Below are 23040 nucleotides of genomic sequence, written 5' to 3'. Positions count from 1 at the left end.
TGAGTTTTAGACAGGTTTCGTAAAAGTGGTACTTACACTTTAAATTATGTGGTTTACCTCTGTGACGGCAAGCGAAACTTAGAGACTAATTTTTGTTTTGTATATAATATGCTTAGCAACCAGCGTAATACCGAGTTGTTGCTTAGTGCTTACCTTTATCACTTTACAGCAAGTATCAAAATAAAACTATCTTTCTGCAGTTTAACACTCTGCGAGGCCCTGGCTAGTGGCCACGGGAAAGAAGAATTAACATGAGCGTTTTCAACTTCGATCGGTGCTCCAAGTTTACAAACGAAAAAGGATAAAACTTACGAATTGACGGTCAGTGGTTTCTTGAGCTTTTGTTCGAGGAAGAGTAAGACGCCGCTTCTTGTCAATTTTTTTACAGGCGCAGTGTGAGCAAGTAAGACATTGGAAGAATAGTGGAGTATAAAAGTTACTCTCACTTGTTATTGTTTAGCCAAAATCTGATTGTTCGGAAACTGTTTTAAATACACAATTGTACAAAATTATAAAAGCATATCACCCTCCACCATGACATCAATTTATGGAATTGTCGACAAACACAAAATTCAAAGAAAATCACATAACAGCAAAATCACTACGGCAGTCGCGGTGGCTTCTGCAATTTTAAGCAAGAGCGTTATTGTTTACCAGCATTATGCCAAAAATCTAAAAGCGACAAACTAAAGTTAGCATTCAATTGTTCGTTCTGATAGCACAACTGTGCCTAGTTACTGCATCAGTAAGCAGAAAGAAACTCCGAAGTTGACTATCCATCCATCTGAATTCATTTCCGCTTGCAGAGGCAGAACTGCTAGAGCAGGCCTGTCAAGTAATGTACGCGTACTGACCATTAGTCGATAGTCATGATATACACGTTTTCCTTATTGGTGATTTTTTTGCGGCAAAAAGGGCATTCCACGACTTCCCGGGAACACTTCTCGCAAGCGCAGATATGTTTGCACGGTAAGAACAGCACAGTCATGGGATCATTATAGCAGAAGTAGCACTTCAAATGGGAGCCGTTTTGGTTGGCATTGGCAATGGCACGGTTCTCTTTTCCTCCATTGCTGGTCTCGACCAAGCTCGGGCGGCTAGAAAACAATGCATGAATCTTTTCGGTCATTTCATAACATAAGTTGCAACTGAATGCCAGGTATGTTTTCATAAGGTGATCATAATAATGCTGTCACACAATATTCTACTAATACTGTGCTTAAATAATTTTGGTTCAGTACAATACAGTAACTATTACCGCTCTAAGAGTAGGTCCACCTAGCTATTACAATTTTACAATTACAAACCTTTTCAATTCAACTGGCTTTCCATTGACCGAATCCACAACGTTCAAAGTGCTTTCCTGTAACGGCGAAAGACATCATATTCTTTTGCGTTTCCATGACTTTTCTTATGATGCTTTATCTTACAAGCAGATCAGCCAGCTGGTTTTTAACAAGGGGATCCGCACAGGTCTCCAGGTAAGGCAAAAGTTGCGCATTTAGCTGTGCAATGCTCGCACACAATTTGCCATAACCTAAGACGAGAAAATTGAATTTTATAATATTCAGCGGTACTTTGTACATTACAAAACCATTTTAGCTATCAATAAATTACTCTAAAAGGCCGACAAGAGCTCTTCCAAGCAAGTAACGAAAGCAACACACGGTTACACACCGTTAGTACCAGCAACCGGCTTGTCATTGGCAACTGGACACTGTCCGCCTGCATCTCCCATCGTGCCCGTTCCGCGCAGAGGCAACTTACCGGGATTAGCGGGCACCGCATTCATAGCCGGCACTGGAGCGCCCAAACCAGGAAATCCGTTATTGGTGGCTAAAGGGGCAGCCGCACGCTCGGGCATGCGGAATGTGTTCGGTGCGAGTCGCTGCGAGCGCAACTTCGGCATTGCCCGAGCATACCTTGGTCCCTACGAATGCAGCAGTTTCACGGAATATTGTCGATGATATAATTGATATTCTTCAAGAGGCCAGACCGTAGGGGGGAAAGCTGCACGGTTTTGGCTCGTCCCGGCAGGTGCGGAATGTTGCAGGCTAGCAGTAGCAGCGCGAGGAGACGACTGTGGAGCATTTCCGGTCGAAGAAGCAGCACCACCCGCGGGTGGAGTTACGTTGGGCACGGTCGTCTTCGCGAAAACATAATAATTTTAATATACGAGTATTTCTATAACGAGGACTTTTGCGTTGATTAGCATTTTCAGTAGGTAACTATTATCTATTAATAAATTATCATTTACATCATATACATTTTGTAACGTGGAGTTAAAAATGTCAGAGTGATTGCTTACCTGCAGTTGCTGCAGCGATGACGTCACGGATGCCAGATCTCCAATTGCACCCAATGTGTAACAATCAGGACAGCTGCCATCCTAGATAAAACAGTGGCGTAGGTCGACAAATAAAGCTCAAAATTTAAAAAAAACAGTTATGGTAATCGCAACTGCGAGAACCCTCATGGGAAATTGCAGACCGGACTGCTTCGTGCTGCAACGTACTGCAGCAGACAAAACAACGTCCACTCTAGAAGCCCGCCGGCCAGCGTAACCGTACTAACTACCACGGACAATGAAATTCTGAGTGGAATTCGCTGTACGTTTTGTTCTGTTTGTTTACGTATTGAGTCTAGCTTGCCACTCACCGGGAGCCCAGCAGGGAAATCCCTGAGACAATTTTGACAATAGAATACCATGATGGAATTGTGGACCGGATAATAACTGCAGAAAAGATAAAAACGCTACTTTGGCATAAAGCGCTATAACAGCACCACACAGTAGAGCGACGGAAAAGTACAACTTCCAGTCAGATCACGCACAAATTGACACGGCGCAAGCATACAAATTGTCGGAGTTTAAAGATAACATAATAAACATCACATCATAAGCTGCAGTGTTGTTATGATTGTTCTCGAGTTCGCAATTTTCAGTTCGAAAAATCCACAGACAGAAAGTGGATCGAATTGCTGCACGCCGTGTACGGTGAATCACTCCAAAACGACACAGCGATTCCAACAAGTGCTTTATAGAACACAACACTGTACAGGCACGTAATGTACGAGCGCTGCAAGTGCGCACCCATTGTGCAATTAAAATAGAAGAATAAACAAAGAAGTTTGGGTAATGGTTAGAGTTTCTCTGTAGCTGTAGCAAAGCCTGCTTCAGCGTGGTCAGTCCCGGATCGCCAGTGGTCCGCAAAGGTCAGTGGGACAATCCAGTGGTTCAGGCTTAAAAAAGCAGCAATATCACGTGGAAACATATACAGAGTACAGACTATACACATGGAAACGCTAAATCAGGTGGAAACATATACAGATAGGTGTAAGTACAGTAACTATTCGCGAAAACCGCTGTTGCAACTCACCGAATCGCACGCCATTATTACTAATTTACTACCGATACGTTTACACAATGCCAGCTTTCCGCTACAATATTAACGTTTTTCAGGGCTTCTTTTTCAGATTGCATACGTACCATACTATTATAAATTAGCTGTTGGCAAATGCGCGTTTCTGGGTGCGGCTTGACAGCTCCTATCATATCTGCTTACCAGGCTACAAAGTCTCAATCCGATGGCACAGTACTGTAATACAAGACCGGCAAATAACAACAAAAACAGATAAAACATCCCATCACACGAGAATGTTGGCACCGGGCACATTGGAAGAAAATAACAGAATATTGCTGTTTCGAACTGCTACTCTTGCAAACTACCACGCCAAAATTCGTCAAAAAATCTCAATCAATTAACAACAACTGCAAATCCATCACATTTGTTCCTGTCGGTCCAGTTTTCACTAACTGACCCCAACGATTAGCATCACAGAAGAAATTATACGCATCATTATTGGTCAGCGCCGTGTTAGCTCGTTCCACATCCCTTGGATCAGGAGTCAACGGAAAGCAAACCACAGCTCCAGCCGCATCCGTGGGTCCATCCTGCCCATCGGTGCCGACGCTCACAAACATTCCCTGAACACCGCTACACGCCTTTCTTTCTTCGCTGTACCGTATGGCGAAGGCCAGCACCATTTCCTGATTTCTTCCTCCTTTCCCGGTCCCGTGAACCCGAACGGTAGTCTCTCCTCCCGCTAAGAAGCATACCGGCTGTCTCCAGTCAATATTAGGCAGTTCGACATTGGCCAAAAGTCGTGGCTGATCAGCAGCATCGCTTCTTTCACCATTTCGCAATGCTGCTACCGTTCGCAGAATACGGACAAAATCCGCACCAACATCCTTGGCAAAACCTTGCAAGCAATCGGAAAGAATAACAGGCTGATAACCCAAAGCTTTCGCTGTATCACGACATGCCCGCAGAGCAACCATGTTATTTCCAATTAAAATATTCGCAGGTGCAACGGCAGGCACGGCCTGAGCATGCTCATCTAACAGAACCATTTCCACGTTTTTCGGTATGCCGTCCCATAGTCCATATTTCTTCATAATCCCTACAGCATCTGCAGACTCTATTCGCCTACTCACTGTTGGTGCTCCTCCGATCAGTTCTATTGGATCTCCGATAATATCCGACAGAACCAGACTGCCAACTTGAACTCCTATTGGAATGTGATGCAACAGGTGGCCAAACTTCACGTCAGACAAACATCCTCGAACCGTGTTGAGTTCGTTTATCGGCGCACCATGCTGAGCCAGCTGTTTTATAATTGTCAGCTTGTCTTCCAGTGTGACAGGAAATTTCGGAGCCACCAAAATGGCTGACGCTCCGCCGGATATACAACAAATCAGACAGCTTCCAGAGGGTAAAGTACGCAGAAATTTAATGGCTTCTTGTGTACTCTCAACAGAAGAGGTGTCCGGAAGATTATTACGGCCACCAAAAGAAAAGATCACGTTCAATAATCGGTACTTCAATCTAAAAATCAAGAACGAAACCTTGTGAGATTTTATAAAATAGAATGACTGCAATTACCGCGGCACGGTCATAAATATTACAAAAGTACGAGTACTAGGACTGGAAAATCCTCACCTGTTGAGCTCGGTCATTTCTCCCTGTTCGCAGGGCAACATAACAAATCCACCAGCAACAAAATTTTCCAAATGAGCATACACCGCTTTGAACATTCCCAGTGCAGCTTTCCCAACCGCAAAAATATAGACATCTTTTCGGCTGGCCACCGGATATGTCATCTTGACCGCTCCATTAAAGTCCCTTAAAGTGAGCAAACCATCTTTCACACTAACGCTAGCTTTTATTAGTGATTCTGGTTTAACTGCTTCGATGCCGGTACTCACAATATCAATCCCAGTACCGGAAATCCCTGTGTGGTTGAGGAACGAACGTAATTCCAGCATTCCTTGCACATCTTTTAAAGCCAGCACATCTGACATGGAAATCATGGATTCATCACGCTCCAAACCGACCTCCATGCCGTTACGCAAACTGTTTATTTGCTCCAGACTTTTATAAAATGATAAATCCGGTGTGGAGCAAATCTTAAATAATTTCAATGTCCAAAGAGACAGCTTTGGTTCATGTCGCATCGATCGGAATGCCCCATAGCTTGATAAAGGCTTATTGAATAGCATCAAATCGACAACGTTCTTGGCGTCAACCTCACGCTTGATATCATCTCCAATACCACAGAAAATAGTAGCATAACACCGTCGGCCATCTTTCGAAATCACCACCGTATGCATAAATGTGCCTTCCGGAATTTCCACGGGATCGCCGATTTTTGCACAGCACCCACTAAGGAAACAGTTATCATTAACTTTCACCGGTGCAGAAAAATTACAATATTCCAACACAGCTTTCGGGGAGATATCACAGTCCGATGAAATGCTAGATTTCATACAGGTGTTCCTGATATCAAAGCATTCCCGAAACATCTTATCACTTAATACATTGTGTAAGTATTCCGGCATCGTTCCCAAATGAAGAAATAATGACTGCGGTAAAAACAGCACCTGAACCGGAGCATCACGAAGACAACTGAACAAATCACGCCGTGTGTCGCTTAATTTGGCATTTTTGCCTTTATCAATATAATCCTGGGTGGCCGCATCGCCTAACGGTTGAAGGAAGTCACCGTACGCATCCACTTCCACTTCTGGTATCCCATGTTTTTGATAAAACCGTTCCAGCTTGCCAACAATCTCCATATCAAACCAATACGCGCTATCACTGATAACGAAAGGAATGCCGTCTGCGCCACCACTCTGCCCGCGAAGCACCGCTCCGGCGTTCCACATCTCCTGCTCGGTGGGTTTCTGCAACACTCGGTGGCAGCCAAGGAATGAGGATAATCCAACAGTGGATGATTTATCACAAACGTATACGCCGTGTGTTGAACCGATGTGCAGGCTGGAAGGATGTCCCAGACAGACGAAACCGGAATGCGGAGAAGACGGAGTGGGCAACGTCAAGTTGAACAGCTCGATGTCGTCGGATGCGGTCAGAAAAATCCCCGGTTTCATGAACGGGATGAACGGCATGTATAATGCAAGTTTTAAATCTAACATATCCATGTCAAAATTGCCTGAAAACAGGAAACGCTAAAATTACTTTCGATTCATGAAGCGATACCGATACGTTGTATAATTCACTAGCTTGTTTCCGCAGAGTATTTACGGATGACAATGTTTAGCTAATAAAATAATTACACTAAGACTAAATGCATAACAGGAGTTAAATGCGATTATGTTTTATGTATAAAAATGACTATTTTTACTTTTCTGTTTAACTAATTTAATAAAATTCCACTGACAGTTGTTCAGAATTCCTTACCGATTGGTAGCGGCATAAAAAGCTTGCCCAGAATGCTTGCCGATGGCAACCGCTGACTCCAGCCTCCAGCGTGAATGAGAAGAATTTTCTGGCGTTCCAAATCGGTTCCGTAAAGCTTACGTAATCGTTCGATAACCAAAAACGTTGATCCACCAGCGCCTGTTGCATAGAAAACACTGTACGAATACTCAAAAACAAGTGCAAACAAATCGTTGATAAAACTGTAACAACCATAAATCATAAATGCAAGTCATTTATATAAAAATTAACGATAATCGAAATGCTAGGCAGTTGATAAGCGAACACCACATTTTAAACAGTGAATTGCAAACTCCTACCAATTTTACATCCAGGAAACGGTGGCACATCTTCGACCACGATGAATTTGGTTGCTGGCACCAGTTTAGCCTTTTCTTTCTGATCCAGCTGCAAACGAAAAGCTAAGGCCTGATCGGCATCACATGCCGTTATTACAACACAGTCCCAAAATGGCAGGAAAGAGTTTCCACGGCCTGCACGTAACAAACACCAGGATTAAAATTTAAAAAGCTAAAAAAGCACAAAAATCGTTGATCCAGATCGCATACCTCGCAACTGTAGATAAGCCGTGATGGTGCTCTGCATATACTGTTTCATATCATCCAGAGACTGTTCCAGAAACATTACAATGCCGTGGTTTTCCATTGTAGTTAATATTTTAGAGGAATATACTGTATGCACAACGGGAACATTTGTATGATAAAATTACAATTAGGGAGCGATTTAATTTTTAACAGCTGCAAACTGCAACCACAACCACGGTGACAACCTGAAGGAAGAGATATTAAGTGACAACACAACAGATCGCAATCGACAACCAGAGGCGGTGGGCGTCCGCCAGATGTTGATCTTGAAAATATGCCTCTTTCTGTTTTTGAATTGTTTCTACAAAAATTTAAAAGCCTTGTGGCCCTTGTTTTTGCCTTTAAGTTTTGTTTCGAATGTTTCGAATTCAAGACAGTCGCATTTAACAGTGCGAAGTTCGTGATAGTTTTACGCAAAGAAGAGTTTCGACAAAAGCAGGAAGAGACAGCTTGGGTAAATTTCATATTTGTTCGTTTCCTAATTGATCAGATGCCTTCCACGCGCAATACAGCCTCCTCGAGCAAACCGACTACCTCACAAAGTCTCGATGATGACGAGGACGATATCTTCGGCAGTGAGACCGAATCCGATACCCGCTACGGTGTGTGATAAATCTGATAAATTCTGACCGTATAACAACAGTTATTCGGCAGACAGAAAAGCGGTGTTTGGGATACCAAGGACGTTAATAGCAATGCAGCAGTTTTTCATGGGAAATTGTACTTTACAGAACTCGCTTCCAATTTGGAAGCCGCTGCCGAAGATTCCAGCGATGCCCCCGTTCCCACTACCAGCCGCTACATCGAGCAGCTGGTCGCTTGCTCCTCGCGGCAAGACGGCCTGGAGACGCTGTGCAATTTAATCAACGCTAAAACTAAAGCCATCCGCGAGCAACACAACATGGGCGCTTTACCGCGACCGTCTGCCCCGATTTCATCATCCCTCGAACAGCTCGCTCAGATGAAATGGGGTCCCTTCGGGAAAGTGGGGATGCACATCCGCAAGGAGACGGTGGAGGAATTGGAGCGAATTATCAAGGAGGATGAAGAAGCGGCGGAACAGAATGAAGCAGCGGAGGCAGCGCAGGAAGCGGAGGACGCCAACATTCAGCTCGATGAAGAGCTGACGGCAGAGAATGTGGAAGTGACGCTGGAGGGACTGGATAAAGACCTCCTGGGCGTCAACAGTCAGGCGGCTCTGAATAAGCTGACGGCCTTCGTTACCAGGACGATCGAGGAAAATCATCCGGCAGGGAAAAATCGGGTTGTGCGTAAGTGCTTACGCTAAAAACGCTTAAAACGGTTAAAAATAATTTTTTCGTTGATATTGCGCGGCTGCGATTTTGTTAGTCGGTAATATTGGTTTCTTAATTATTTTGTTATTGGGAATACAGTTTTGCGGCAAATAATTTTGCACTATACGGCGTATGCGTACAAATTTAGTACGTTATCTTTGTAATTTTTTTTACCAAAACAATTGTTCTTTTTAAGATGTTCTGATACCAAAATGGTTAATAGGATAATATTGCTCCCGTAGATCAGTGGTAATGCATTCGTTTCGTGCTAAGCAAACATTAGTGCCAAAGGGTTTTGTGGGTCCCGAGTTCAAACCCCTTTCCCGGAAATTTTTTCCCTTTTGTTTTAGCTTCTGTCTTTTAATATGACGATTTGTTCCTGAAAACGAAAAACCTTTAATCCGAAAATAATAAAAAATTAAACTGAAGTAGAAAAACACTCAAAACAGGAAAGAAAAGGCCGCATTTCGTTTAACCTTAACGAGTACTTCTACAGTCTGTATCATTATTCTGTACTGCCTATTGTATGAGTATCTTACTTTTGCGGTTGTGACGAAGCGGTGGGTGGAGACTAATTATAAGAGACTTGTTTTCAAGTTTTACCTGCTCATATAATTATACCAGTTATATTTTGCAGCACCTCCTGTTGTACCTCCGAAAAACACAACTGTCTCCACGGAACAACCGCAACCACTCCCTGACAACTCCAACACCCGTGCCAATCCAGCCGACCCGTTTAAATTCGCCTTCGTCTCCGTTGTGGCGACGTATGATGCCAAATGTCGGATATCCCTAGAAGATCTGCACTCCCGAGTGCGATGTTGTAATTTCGACCCGACGTGGTTCCATAACGCGGTTATCACCTTTCCCCGATCGGAGGTGCGGGTGGCCGTCTTTGAGAACGGCAAGATGGTCATCACCGGTGTGGCCACGATTAAGAACGCCCTCATCGCCACGCGCAACACCTTGGAGATTCTACGCAATTGCGGCTTTACACCGGACATCTCCAAACGCAATTTCCGCGCCAAGAATCTCACTGCCATGATGGAATTGGGAGTGCATTTGGATATATCGGGATTTGCGGAGAAGTATCAGGACAGCACGTATCTGGATCAGGATACATTCGGAGCGGTGACTCATCTACCTGAAAAATCGGCCGGTCAGGAAGGTTATAAGGGAGGATTCGGGATGTGTTTTCTGATTTTTGCCACGGGAAGAATCATTATGGTTGGAGGGAAGAATGAGAAGCATATGATTACCACGTTTCGTGACAAGACACTGGGAATGCTGAAACCCTTTGCGTATGGATGGAACACATAATATCTCGGTAATGAATTTCTCGATACTGTGATTTTAGTTTTACTGGTTTCAAAAACATTATTTTGTTAGTTGTTTGTGACGTGTGATGTCCGTAAGTATGAAGTAATTTATGTATTTCCGCATGCGCATGTCTGATATCCTTTTTCCGTGCTTCTGTTCTTTTGTTGGGAAGGCGTTGCGCCGCATATTTTGTAACAATTTGTTTTTTATAAGAAATTTCTGCAGCATTTAGTTGAAAATCAGCAATAGTAATAAACAACGAGCAATCCAGGAAATTTTACACAATAACGCATATCATAACACAATCTGCTTCAACCATCAGATCAACCTTGTAACTGTAAACAAAACTATAGCTGCATTACCGCTTGCCGGAAACGCCGTAAGCAAAAGGCGCCATGAGAGAACCAAAATAGGAAAGAGGATAGTAGCTGTAATGCGTAATGTACTGTCCAGTCCCGCGAAATGCTTGGTAATGTCCAACAGGATAACTGAAAAGCGTCAAGAAAAGCCATTTGCTGTGTTACCATGTCTTATGCACATAGCTATGCAGTATTGTAGAAGCACTCATTTAAAGCAAACTTCAGGGAAATTTTAGGAAGTACTTGAAGTATATGTTGAAATCGGAAATCAGAATCGTGGTATGAATTAATAAAACCTTACAGTTAATACATAGTCTGCAATTAATACGATGACGCGTAGTTATGAATTCGAGCCCGCACCCATTACCCACGAATCTGTTGTATTGCGGTCAATAGGTTACCACTGCGACTTACCCCCAAGGTCCGTTCCATTTGGAGCCGAAGTACGGAATGTCCGGCGGTGGCAGAACAAACGGATACGGCGATCCAACCAAGTATCCTGCGAAAGTAGTAGCAGGTGGCGGCTTGGTAGTTGGTCCTGCTGCGGCGCCCGCGGCACCCGCGGCACCTCCAGGTGGTGTACCTGCAGATGATGACCCTGCTGCAGCACCGCCACCGGCACCTCCACCCGGGGGAGCACCCTGTGGTACAGCTTGCTGGGGCGTTGTCAGGATACTGTCGGCGACTGGACGAGGTATTACGGCGCCGGGATTACTGGGGAAGAGGGTGTCGGACGCTGCCGAACTGCCCTTAGGGGGTGCTCGGCGGAAACCAGAGTTGTCGCCGGGTGATGTTAGGACGACCCTGTTGTCGGCCGGCGCCGGTGCTGGTGCATTTAGTGCCTTGGCGGCGGCTGGTTTCGGAGTAGCCTTTTTCTTCGACGGTGCTTTCTCGGTTAATCCACTTCCCAACTGAGCCTGGGAGACTGCGGTCAGTGCGTCACCCACTAAATAGCAAATTCAACAAATATGCAGTTTTTCGATTATACGTCAGTATGTCTTCCAGCAAAGCGAACTGCTGGATCCTGTAGACTTTTAAAGTGGTGGTACGACTGTGTCTTTACAGCACTGAATTTAAAAATGCCGACAGTAGGTGTAAAATTTCAGCTTGTCCAGATATTGTACAGATCTTTGTCAGAAACGTAAATCTGATTTCAAAAACCTTGAGCTATTTTTCTTAAAATTCAGTCGTTCACGTATCGTCGTAAAAATGAGTTGCTACATACAACCGGTAATTCTCATTTGTGATAGTAAGTAATCTTACTAGTGCTATCATTTGCTCTATGACTTAAGAGTATACACCGATGCAATAATGCAGATTTGAAACAAACCTCGACTGACTCCCTATATGGAAGTCCGCGTGCTTTTGAATAATTATAATACTGTATCCTGTCCCACTTATTGTAAACTGCTACACATACCGGCAACACCCTTCTGATCATTTACAGTAAACCTAAATATTTTAATAGTAATTATTTCAATCCGCTGGGTTTGTCATATGGTAATTTGTACACAGCTTACTTTTACGTGTGCCAATTATTATTCGTTAACTACAATCATTTAATTTTCAATCATGAATTTCATTAATCCTATATAAACATATGTCGGACATATCGTTACAAATTAGAGACAATTTGGGATAAGCAATAAAAACCGGTGGCAGATCACATGTCTTTTAGTCATTTTGAAATTCTTCAAAACCTAAATGCAACAATCTTTCGAAACATGGAAATTCGAAAACGCCTTAATGATTATTTAACATGTAAAAGGTTTTTAAATAAACAAGAAAGTAAAACAGAAATTAATATTGTCTTCGCGGTATATAAGCGGGCAACTTACAGTCAGGGCCACCGAAGTCTTGTGCTTGTGCAAAATAAGATATCAGAACGACAAGTATTACTGGCCATAATATTATTCCCATTTTTCGAGAATAGGTAGTTAATTATCTACCTTGCAAACAGCAACAGTCCCGGTGGTCAATATGGAGAAAAAACTTTATTAACGTATATTGTGCCAGCTGCGCTTGCTCTTCCGCATAACACCGACAGACGACCTTCTGCATGGTGTGATGACCGAGAAATCGTAAAGTTGCTTGCGGGAACATCTTTTCGCTAAATTCTCACGAGTCATGATCAATGGGCCAATGTAATGTCCGATAAAAGTGGCACAGATAGCTGACACGGTTCGTAATTTTATATATTATTATAATGTTCAATAGATACCAAACAAAGTAATGATGATGACGATACTGCGGGCCATCGGTTGATGCTTTTGTATTAGTACGAGTATTGTGTGTATTCCATACACGCCGCGCCGGCCACCTGAATACGATACTTATGTGCAGTAAGGACACTGTTGCGTCGCACATATCTATATATATGTAGTATACATATGCATAAAGATATAAATATTCCCACGCGCATGGTTTGCGTCTTCTGGAAAATACACTTCGAAAATGTAACATTTTCAGTTGGATTTCTTGAAAATGCAGCGTTAATGCAAGTGAAAGCTGCTGCAAAAGCCACCGCTATTAATTACCAGCATAAGGAGTATATAAGTAGTACAAGTACAGACACATGCAATTTTACATATTGTATTGCACGATTCGCATCACACAGACACTTTGCTATATCTGACTCTGACTGTCCAAACTCTGACTCTGACTCTGACTGCATAACCTAAGAATAACTTAAAAAACCTAAGAAACCTAAGAAACCTTCAGAGTCAGAGTCAGACTTTGAGCGGTCAGAGTCAGAGTTGGAGTCTAGGCCCATTGATCCCACACTTGAACCCTACACTATGTACTGTCGACCCAATTTGCTCTTTCGGCTTAATTACTTGAGCAGCGTAAATTGCACAACGATATCCGAAAAACATGCAAACATGCTGAATCTTCCGGATACTTACTTACGCCTTGTAATCGAAAAACAAAGGATTATGTTGCATTACGATAATTATTGTACAATGCCGCAATTGCGGTCTCCAACAAAAAGTGTACAAGCGGCGATACCGAAAGACACTGTTAGTGTTAGTTATTTATTTCTTTGCAACGCATACTTCGCGCTTAGACAGGTTTCCAATGATTAAGTTATTTTCCGCTCACAAGTCAGCGTTGATGATAATAGTGTTCTACATCAACGTTCTGTTTGTAAATTTTTATTATTCTGAAATTTGATTTGCTTCTTAAGGCCGTCAGACATTATTACAACATACCCTAATGCGTCAATTTAATATCGTTTAATTAGTACGAAACGTTACGTTAGTACCGAATTTCGCACGCCTTATATGTTTGCGAATAGTGCTAACTAGACCCAAAATGTCATATAATGTCATCAGCAATATACTGACGTTTCTAAAAACGTTTTTCCAGAAAAGCAGATCTTGCGTTAGGTTGATTTACGTGATAGGAATAATCGTACTCTGTATAGCTATTTCCGGGCTTTGTGGGAATATTCATCCGCGTACGGAGATCCTCAACCAAACATCATCTATTCTTGAGAATCAGGTTTGCGACTTGATGGATCTCCTTACTATTTTTATAAATTTACGACGTCTTCAGTGATGATATTGTGAAGTGTTTGTTTTTGCTAGAACATTACTGACAAGACAATAAGTCTTGACGACGAACCTATCCGGACCGTGCTTGACAGGAAAGCGAAAAGCCTCCGCAAATCGAATGTCCATATCACAGATATGGGCATTAACGCCTCCTTTCCCATTGACAAACCAATCCCGCCGTTATCACTGCAACTGGATAACAATCGCGTTAAACTGCGTCTGAATATTGATCTAACGACGGAAGCGCTAATTGCGCTACTATCGTCGACCGAAAGGTCACCGACAGCTTCTGCCGCATATGAGATGGCCAGTGTCACAACCGGATATAACATGACCAATATCAGTGAGAACAGCAGTGATTCGACTGTCAGCCATGAACGAGACCGTTTAGTCTTCATGGATGAAATACCACAAGCACCCGGCGATTCCGGTATAGTTGTTGGTCAACCAGTGGAGACAGCGGTAACTTCAACGCCGACGACAGCAGCGACAACATCAACGTCGGCTTATACAACAACACTGGAAAGCACTACAGAATACAACATCTTTCTTAATCTTCCGCCCGAATGTAACCCGAACTGCCCGCCGGGTTTTACGCTGCCTACGGAAAGTACGGTTACTACGACATCTACCACGACATCTACGTCTACATCCCAGTCGACGACATCCACTTCCACCACCTCAACAGCAACCGAAGCGACCACACCCACCACAACTACGACGCCGGAATCAACATCAACGTCGACAACGCTTCTTTCAACAATATCTTCAACGCCGGAATCAACACCCACAACGCTGCAATCAACAACGTCTTCAACACAGGCAACAACAACCACGACACCAGTAACCCAAGAAACCACAACCTCGACGGTCTCCACTTCCACTCTGGACCCGTTCGCGATGTTCTACGGCTCGGCAACAGCACCCGAAGAGCGAATACTGGATGTCGGGGTGACGCCCATTCCGCACTATCCAAGGCCAACCGCCAATATGCCCAAGCTGACCGGACCAGCTATCTGCATTCCTTTACAAGGTCATTTTATTGGAAATTTGTTCCCGGTTTCACAGAGTCTTTACTGGAATGACGGGAATGAGCGGAACAGTGTGTTCACCTTGCTGACGGATTCTTTGATGCAGAGCAATTTGAGTCCCGAAGTCAAGTCAGCGTTACGCGGGCTGGAGTTGACCAAGGGTCAGTTTGTTGCGCTGTTGAATAAACTAAACAACGACGGATTAGGCAATACACTGAAACTGATACTTCCGCAGATAAAAGAGGATGTTGGTTGAACTGAGCAAATCTCAAGTGGCTGAGCTTTGTTTTCACTGAAACAAACGAATGTTTACGCGCTTTATGCATAAGTACATTTGTTCCGTGCGCTGTGTGTTCTATCGATTTTGTGTCTATTCTATTTTGTGCCGCAGTCTAACAGAATGATATTACTTATGCAACTTCTCATAAATGCAGGTGCCAAAATTAGTATTTCCGAAACACATAAAATGCGATGTCATTGTGCAAAATACAACGTTAACACTGTATTAATCCATGTCACGATTTCCATTTCGTTAAAACTTTAATTTATAACAATCATACTCGTGTCATCTACGTACCTTACGTTTTTAAAACGAAAGTGCCAAACAACTCCCCAAAACCGAAACTAATGCACTGCCTGTGCATTCTCACATAAATATTTTGTCACAACTGCTCTGCCACGAAGAATTCATAAGAACAATCAAACAAATCAAAGGTTACTATCAATCTTAACAACACCTCACATCGAAAAGTGTTCATCATTTCTTGACCGGCTTCGTATGCGATTTCGCGAATACGTCGACCATTTTCTCCAACCACATATTTCTGTAAAACAGAAGAATTTAAAAATGCTACGAGTTCATTATTTCATCTGACAAAGCTACGCTGAACTGTAATGCTAATTGATATGAGCAAAACTTAAACAGTTTTACCAGGTGATCACCATATCGGTGATCACCAAACTCACCATATCGGACTTTTTCGGGCACTTCACTTGCACAGAAAGTCGTAATGTGCCCCTATCATCCACCTGCCATTCCTTCAAAAACAGTTCCACCTGGTACGGGAGCTGGAAGCGCAAATGCTCCAGCAGCTTCTCTCTGACCGCCATAAGAACAATTTCTCTCGGCGACTGGTTCGACACAAGCTCCGGATTGAATCGCCACTCCGCTGCATGCGCGGTCTTCATCAGATAACTCTACAAAAATAATATCCGTCGATCGGCACTGTTAACCAGTAACAGCACACTTTTTATACCTTTAATTCTTCAATACCATCTCCATCCAGCGCGGATATCATGAACACCTCCTTGAATTTCGGCCAGCCACACCGTTCCTCGACAAATCGCCGTTTATCCTCAAACCACTCCATCTTGCCGAACGCCTCCACATCATCCCAGAACGTGGCTTCCGGATCGGCGGCGGCCGGGCGCAATCCCGTGGCACGCTCCAATTTCAGCTGCCCTTTCTGCGCCCGTGACAAATACGACTCCACCGGTTCATGCCGCTGCACTTTGACTGAATCCACCACGCCACACGTCAACACGTTGGCCATTTCCAGCAGCTTAGACTTTTTCTTTATTCGGTCGACTTTATTCAGGATGAGGATACACTCCAGGTAGGGATTGGAGTACAACATGTGGAGGATGAGGGGATCCAAGGTGCGCTCGGAATACGGTTGGGACGCGTCGACGATCACGGCCACCACATCCACCGCCAGTAAGCTGGCGCCGGGATCCGTCACTAAGGAGCGCTCTAAGTGGTGCTTCTTAGCGTGCTTCGGATTGACGATGCCGGGTGTGTCGACGAGGACGAGCTGGACGTTTTCCTCCGTCATGATGGCTAATGTGTTGCGGCGGGTTGTATGGACTTTGGCCGAAACAGAACTCACCTATACAAAAAAGGAGTACTTGTACAGTATTTAAAGATTTCGTCATTTGAAAACGAAAAACATCATGGAGAATTTTTCCTGTCTTCGCTTGGCTAGGAAAAATTTTTTAAACTGAAAATTTCTATTCTAAATTTTCTAAATTCTCAATTTTCTAAATTAAATTTTAATTTTTAAAAATTATTTTTTAAAAAAATTTCTAATACATTTACAACAATAATTTTCTGTTATGGCCGGTTATCATACTGATACTGAAAATACTATTGAATTTGAAAATAAAATCTTGTAAAACAAGGAGGAAAAGAGATTGGTCTGAATGCACCGAACAAGCCGAGACTGCAACAAAGTAACAAATTTAGTGTTTGCTTCTCATAACTGACAACAAAATAACACAGAAAATTACCGCGCAATATACACTCACCCTCCAGCCAAGAATCTGATTAGTTAAAGTAGATTTGCCAGCGTTGGGGGAGCCGATTATGGATACTCTCAGATATCGCGGATTTACAACCTGCTCCGTTGGTCGCAGCGTAAGAGATTTGTATTCGTCTGCAGAAAATAAATTCTCGTTATCGCTGGCTGCAGACTGCAGTTTGAGCGAAAAATGCGTGGTTTGCAAAGGCATACCCACAGACAGGGGAACCCGACGATCCCACATCGCGGAGGGAGAAGGGACGTGTTCCGTGCTGACCGCGGTAGAGAACTTGCCATGTTCAGACCTGACTGCAGAAGAGAACTGCTCAGTGCGAGCAGGAGATGGAGCAGCGTTAGGGACGGCGAGGTCCGTGCTGTCGAATTCCAGCTCTTCCGCAATAAAATCAACATCGTCCTGATTCTGGTAAGCGTTCTGGCTGTAACTGCGACAGACACCACAGGTCAGAGGAAAGCGCATGGATAAATTCAAATACGGTTCGAAGGTGTTGGTACTGCAATAGAATTCGCGCAGTCGGTGCCGAACGCTTAGCAGTCTGGATAGACCAGATCTTATGGACATTTTTATAAATTATATTAGTTTGCGCTCCGAGCTGAGAATCCCCACATAATCGAAAAACACGATCGTCCCACTACTAATAAAAGTCTAAAAAACAATAAAATTGTGTTAAAATTCGCAAACAAACAGAATACAAACTAAACTTGGAAATTTGTCAAAGAGTTTTCGGTCTGCCATTTCATGTACTGTAAACGTATAAATTTGGTCGCAGCGGCGCCCGCACCGTTATTTTGTTACGTTAAAAACTCTGAGCCATAAGGTTCTTACCATACGCGGATGATAAGCCTAATCCTAGATAAGGTTTAATTTTGCGACTATTTGGGAAGTTAAAAGTAAAAAGTAAAACGATTTTATTTTCCTTAGATTGTTTAGAAGTTGCAAAAAATGTTTTTTGTGCCATTTTCGTGATTTTTAAACTACTGTTCTAGTAACGGGAGATATTCCTCGATTGTAAGCGAAGCACAGCTGATTACCGTGGGCGATTGGCTGCAGTTTATCGTTTGTGATTTTGTTTGTACCTCGAACTGCTAACATCCAGAACCCGAAAGGTAAAGCCGTAAAAGCAAACTGGGAAGTGTAAGACGTAAATCATGAAAGCTTAAGACCTTGAAGATTTAACGAAAAAAATTGTGTTCTTTGCATTCTCGCGCCTAACTAACGGGTTTGGAGTGTTCGTTGCTGTTGGCTTTCTTTGTGCAACGTGCTGTAGTACTCGAATTGATGTTCCCTTTTCTGGTCTTTCAGTTGTTTTCCACGATAGGAGCCTGATCTGGAAAATGAACAGGCTATCGGTGAATTTATGTCAGCATCTACGGCGTACTTTGGACCCCAATGTAATTGCCTGCCAAGTGATCGTGCCGCACCGATGCTTCACGAAGAAGCGTGATAGTACCGTGCGGCCAAGCTTGAAAACCCGAACAGCAGATGTTAATACACAGTTAGTGACAGCCTTAGCGCAGACGGAAGTGAGAATCGACAAAAAACGAAAATGGCGTGTTTGGGGTATTTTTGACCGTGGACTGCATGCCTTCGACGGGGACATGGTGGTGCCTGGGCAGCTGTTGTGCCGCCAATACGATCTCATGTACCATCCGGGACAATATGTAAGCGAGAGAAGACTTCAGCAAACATCCTCCGTATTTTGGTTGCATTTACTGTTAATTGTTTTCAGTTTAATGCAGCTGCTTTTACTGACGTCTGATCAATTTGTTGTACGGTTGTGGCTTCCATTACGCAGTTTTTAAACCACAAATTGTAAATCAGTTGATTGTTTTTTAATATTTGATAGTAAAACTGGGCATTGTTGCATAATTTATTTCTAAAATTGGCTTATTCTGTTAAATTTGTTGCAGTGCAAATTTACGAATCGGAAACCTTTGATATCCGTGTGCGGATAAAGCAAAAAAATTTTTTGTGAGTGACACTGAGACTGTTTGTATTGCAGGTGGATGTCGAATGGGATGGGACATTGCGAGCGAAGGAAGGAGGTCGTATGATGATAACCAGTGAAATAATTGATCCCGATTGGAACAACGAGATGGTGCAACAAAAGTATGCCGGACGGAAAGGACATTTGATTTTTAAGAAGCATATCCACATTATTCCCAATCCTCTGCCAAAGAAGTTTAAACTGGCTACTCTTATATAATTAGTTTTGGGCTTTCTGTGCGTGGAATTTCTGTGGGACTGGATACCATGTATAAAACGCTGAAGAACTTGTAATTACTAAAAGTAGAATCGGCGCAACGTGTTCAGATTTTACGGCTGAAAGGAAATGTGCTTCTTTACCCAGTAGCAGGTGGCACTTTTGAACTGTGTTAACTTGTTTCGTGTTACTGAAATATATGCGACTGAGTACACAGCAGTCAGAAATATTATCAAGTTTCTAACCGGACTATTAAACTGGACAGATCACAACAAAAACCACCTCGGATGCGCAATCTGCTCCAAGTCACCCATCACTAATACCATTCTCTCGGTAAACAACTTCACCTCATCTGCATCACCCGTACAAGCCGACCAGTTTTTAAGCATTTTACTAACATGCAAGACTTTAAAATTCCGGATTTCTTTAGCAGGTTCACTCGTATCATCGCTGATCCCATCAGATTCTGCAGTTTTCAATAGTAGGCTACACACCTCGGCCAGGAGGCTCTTTTTTCCGATTTCTCCACTGCCGTCGCATTCCAGCAGCATATGCCTGGCTTCGTCCAAAAACAGGATGCAATCGGTTTTCCATTTACTTCCCAGAAGGAATGCCAACATCCCCACCAGCATCAACTGCACCGCCACTCTGGGATCGCTGCGCTTTTCACCAAAATAATTCCTGTTGAAATGCAACAAATAGTAAGTACGAGTATATTCGAGATTCGAGAAATACGCCACTGGAAGTAACATAGGATATAAAAATAACAGTGGCGGTCAGCACTACACAGTCATATTAAGACAAGCAAATGAAAGAATAGCGTTTATCCGATCAATAAACAAATTAATTTTATTAAAAGAGCAAAACACATGGTTCTTACTAAAATCCTGAAAACCTAACAAAAATCAACCATAAAGTAATACGGTACCGTATGTTAAATATCTCGCGCACACCTACAGGCTACAGTTCCAGTGATACAATACAAGTACTGACGAAGAAATTTTTCACAATTCACGTCCGTATACGGTACTACTCTAGTACTTCAGTTAAATTCAGCAGGCACAGCGATGCTTACCGTAATGCTGGAATGCTTCGCTTCAAAGCATGAAATGCATCCTCATAATTTCTTGGTTTTCTATTGAGTAATAGTCTTCCCTCACGGTCATAAGCCATTCCCAGCAGCATATTCCGTGTGTGCAGTTCTTTCTCGCATTTCCGAATGATGACACGACAGTCTTGCAAATTATCTTCCACTGACCATTGAATATCCGCCGGATTTAGTGCACTACGGCCAAACAACTCCATTCGTTCGTCTATTTCTTCGAGCCCTTCCAAGTAGCGGCGAATCATCCGCTGGACCGACGTCAGCCGATCGTCGGCTTCTTCCTCCGACATTACCTGTCTGCAATGGGGGCACGGTTCCTTCAGCCGATCGTCTAATGGAATGGAAGCCGTACAATCGTTTATGTTGCACATAACTGGATACAGTTCAGCATTCTGCAAAGTACTTTACTTGATATGGAAAAGCAATAACTATAGCACAAAGTTGGGATGTTCACCTGTTTGGTATTGGAACACAACTGACACTGGCACCGAAAATGATATCCATTCTTGAAGCGGGACTGTCGCGCGGAAATCGGAGCAAACAGCTCTGTATACGAAATTCTGACCTAAAAGAAATACGGGGATACAAATTCCTGTGTCAAACACAGTAAAGTATAATATGCGAGTTTTTAAAAATAGCACAAACTGGAAAGCGAAAAAAAATTATAAGTACATAACTAAATGGTCACACCAGGAATACTTCAAAGTACCGATGAGCCTTACTTGAGAAATATCGGGAATGTCTTCCAAAGCTTGAATATAAATGGTTGTCCCATCGAAATAGAATACGGCATTCCTTTGGCAACTGTGGTCAATGATGGAAGGTTGCAAGTAGAGCCCTAGTCCAAGCCCATCAATGTCTACAAACACAGCGTATAAATAAAACCAGACACCGACCAACCTTCCCCAATCCCCGTAAATGCACCATCCCGAATACCGAAGCAATTGATCTGCAGAGCGCCAAAGATCTCCAGCAATTCTGCGTCGCTGGGGAGATCTTCCGGTGGAAAGATGTCGACGAAGAGCTTCGTAATTCGCTTCAAACACTCCAGTCGATCTTCATCCATCTTCCCACTGCACAACGAAAACCACGTTCATTTTGCATACGTACAAGGTAGGAAAATGTAAATTACGAAACCAACACGTATCCGCCAACTATGTATTTCACGCATTTCATTTAATTAATGTACAGAAGAACTGTTGAAATTAACCGACGTGGTAAATGCAATAAACATTAACAATTCGTCAGCACCAAATTTTTGACAAAGGTCAAAAAAGTATATTAAAGAGCGCAGCAAAAGAAGTTGATTTTGACAAAAGTCAAAGACGGATTTCTAATAGCCATTTCTGATACAACTTACACATTTTTTGGAACAGCGGGGCCAACGCACCGCTAATAGTCTTAAATTTGGCTGACTTAACTGTGTGTGAGCAACGACGAGAAAACCCGTCGCTTTTCCGGCATGGGATCACAATCGCCATCCACATCGGTATTCTGCCCACTTCGTAATTTCAGAACCACTCCCAACATGAGAAAGAAGTCACAGGCTGCCTTCCGCGCCTCCTCGCGATTGCGTAAGCGCCGCAAGTATGAGCATTCCAAACGATGGCGACCTGTTCGTGCAACAAGTGGTTCTTCAGTCTTTTCAGCATCCGTCGCTGTCGGAGTTTCGCCAAACCAATCCAATTCCTAAAAACAGTTTAAAATAATCCATGTGATCTTGTACTTCATTAGAAGGGAACGGCTGATATAGCGCAACACCAATCGATAAAATTTTTTTAACAGAAATTTCACTTGTTTTTAATTTTATATTGCGAAGTATCTGGAGACGTTATTCTTGAACATTCGCACAATTCTTCGGGATATTTTCTTTTGCATGACCTTGTAGACAACAACTTACTCGGCATTCCGGGGAACAGTACAAAGGAATGTGGCAGTGCGGACAGGGAACGTCGCGGTTGGCTTCGCAAAGGTGTTCATCAGCTGATTCGGTATTCTCGTGCGCGCGTTTACTGTTTGCGACAACCGGCCATCTGTCCGGTTCACCTTCAAGGATAGCATGATTCTCCTTATCCTGTTCATTTATGTTGCCTCGAATTGATGGAAGTGGCTTCAGACAACGATAACAAAGACAGTCCAGCAGCTCAGGCTTCAGCGTGTAAACAAAGGGTCTACTCCGAAAAACCAAGTCTCCTTTCGCGTACGCGGCCATTTCATCGATCCCAGCGGCAAACGCGCAACCATCCAGATAAAACTCTTATCTCTCGCTAGTCGCTGCGGTCATCAACTCGCAGACTTTAACATTTACTTAATTTTTACTACATTGTTAAGAATACAATAATAAACTCAATAAGATACGAAACAACAATGGGAAATCAACAGAAAATCAAAACAGGATTACTTACATGTCCTAATACTGTTCTTCTGCCAAAAGTGGAAATGGAAACTGGAAATGTGGAAAAGCAAT

General features: G+C 43.1%; 7 protein-coding genes across 13 annotated transcripts; 3 read left to right on the top strand and 4 right to left on the bottom strand.

Moving 5' to 3' along the window:
- Nucleotides 1-528: 528 nt before the first annotated feature.
- LOC129594094 (fucose-1-phosphate guanylyltransferase-like) lies at nt 529-7547 on the bottom strand. Of its 4 annotated transcripts, none has more exons than XM_055490658.1 (12): nt 7349-7547; nt 7100-7273; nt 6762-6920; nt 5001-6513; nt 3378-4886; nt 2659-3240; nt 2309-2389; nt 1997-2146; nt 1678-1930; nt 1431-1537; nt 1308-1363; nt 529-1097 (listed from the first exon to the last, which is right to left on the bottom strand). In XM_055490658.1, exons 1-5 carry the CDS (start codon nt 7443-7445, stop codon nt 3752-3754), a joined length of 3078 nt encoding a protein of 1025 aa, XP_055346633.1. In that variant the 5' UTR covers nt 7446-7547; the 3' UTR covers nt 529-1097; nt 1308-1363; nt 1431-1537; nt 1678-1930; nt 1997-2146; nt 2309-2389; nt 2659-3240; nt 3378-3751. The 4 variants fall into 4 exon arrangements, with proteins under 4 accessions (XP_055346633.1, XP_055346635.1, XP_055346634.1 ...); XM_055490660.1 differs by having other exon boundaries at nt 1768-1930; XM_055490659.1 differs by having other exon boundaries at nt 2659-2734.
- A 147-nt stretch (nt 7548-7694) lies between these two features.
- LOC129594106 (uncharacterized) lies at nt 7695-10862 on the top strand. 2 transcript variants are annotated; one of them, XM_055490677.1, is made up of 4 exons: nt 7695-7986; nt 8116-8655; nt 9317-10006; nt 10755-10862. In XM_055490677.1, the coding sequence occupies exons 1-3, from the start codon at nt 7875-7877 to the stop codon at nt 9997-9999; spliced, it is 1335 nt and encodes a 444-aa protein (XP_055346652.1). In that variant the 5' UTR covers nt 7695-7874; the 3' UTR covers nt 10000-10006; nt 10755-10862. The 2 variants fall into 2 exon arrangements, with proteins under 2 accessions (XP_055346652.1, XP_055346651.1); XM_055490676.1 differs by lacking the exon at nt 10755-10862 and having other exon boundaries at nt 9317-10266.
- On the bottom strand, nt 10165-12418 carry LOC129594111 (proline-rich protein 2-like). The gene is made up of 3 exons (XM_055490683.1): nt 12197-12418; nt 10773-11304; nt 10165-10487 (listed from the first exon to the last, which is right to left on the bottom strand). The coding sequence occupies exons 1-3, from the start codon at nt 12276-12278 to the stop codon at nt 10358-10360; spliced, it is 744 nt and encodes a 247-aa protein (XP_055346658.1). The 5' UTR covers nt 12279-12418; the 3' UTR covers nt 10165-10357.
- Nucleotides 12419-14050: 1632 nt separating this feature from the next.
- Nucleotides 14051-15202, top strand: LOC129594145 (uncharacterized). The gene has a single exon (XM_055490729.1). The coding sequence runs from the start codon at nt 14051-14053 to the stop codon at nt 15200-15202; it is 1152 nt and encodes a 383-aa protein (XP_055346704.1).
- A 269-nt stretch (nt 15203-15471) lies between these two features.
- On the bottom strand, nt 15472-17971 carry LOC129594101 (GTPase Era, mitochondrial-like). Its single transcript, XM_055490670.1, has 5 exons — nt 17460-17971; nt 17254-17381; nt 16203-16835; nt 15913-16143; nt 15472-15770 (listed from the first exon to the last, which is right to left on the bottom strand). Exons 1-5 carry the CDS (start codon nt 17824-17826, stop codon nt 15609-15611), a joined length of 1521 nt encoding a protein of 506 aa, XP_055346645.1. The 5' UTR covers nt 17827-17971; the 3' UTR covers nt 15472-15608.
- A 158-nt stretch (nt 17972-18129) lies between these two features.
- LOC129594114 (uncharacterized) lies at nt 18130-19746 on the top strand. The gene is made up of 3 exons (XM_055490686.1): nt 18130-18371; nt 18568-18926; nt 19268-19746. The coding sequence occupies exons 2-3, from the start codon at nt 18600-18602 to the stop codon at nt 19469-19471; spliced, it is 531 nt and encodes a 176-aa protein (XP_055346661.1). The 5' UTR covers nt 18130-18371; nt 18568-18599; the 3' UTR covers nt 19472-19746.
- LOC129594097 (uncharacterized) lies at nt 19381-22981 on the bottom strand. Of its 3 annotated transcripts, none has more exons than XM_055490665.1 (7): nt 22474-22981; nt 21997-22262; nt 21510-21649; nt 21296-21432; nt 21028-21138; nt 20544-20965; nt 19381-20149 (listed from the first exon to the last, which is right to left on the bottom strand). In XM_055490665.1, exons 1-7 carry the CDS (start codon nt 22783-22785, stop codon nt 19735-19737), a joined length of 1803 nt encoding a protein of 600 aa, XP_055346640.1. In that variant the 5' UTR covers nt 22786-22981; the 3' UTR covers nt 19381-19734. The 3 variants fall into 3 exon arrangements, with proteins under 3 accessions (XP_055346640.1, XP_055346642.1, XP_055346639.1); XM_055490664.1 differs by having other exon boundaries at nt 19382-20149; nt 21296-21411; nt 21474-21649; XM_055490667.1 differs by lacking the exon at nt 22474-22981 and having other exon boundaries at nt 21296-21411; nt 21474-21646; nt 21995-22131.
- Between the last annotated feature and the right edge of the window lie 59 nt (nt 22982-23040).

The sequence above is a fragment of the Paramacrobiotus metropolitanus genome, unplaced genomic scaffold (genome assembly GCF_019649055.1).
Source record: "Paramacrobiotus metropolitanus isolate TYO unplaced genomic scaffold, Prichtersi_v1.0 Parri_scaffold0000066, whole genome shotgun sequence".
Classification (NCBI taxonomy): domain Eukaryota; kingdom Metazoa; phylum Tardigrada; class Eutardigrada; order Parachela; family Macrobiotidae; genus Paramacrobiotus; species Paramacrobiotus metropolitanus.
Note: the sequence above shows the minus strand (reverse complement) of the source record. Positions and strands in the feature narration are given on the sequence as shown.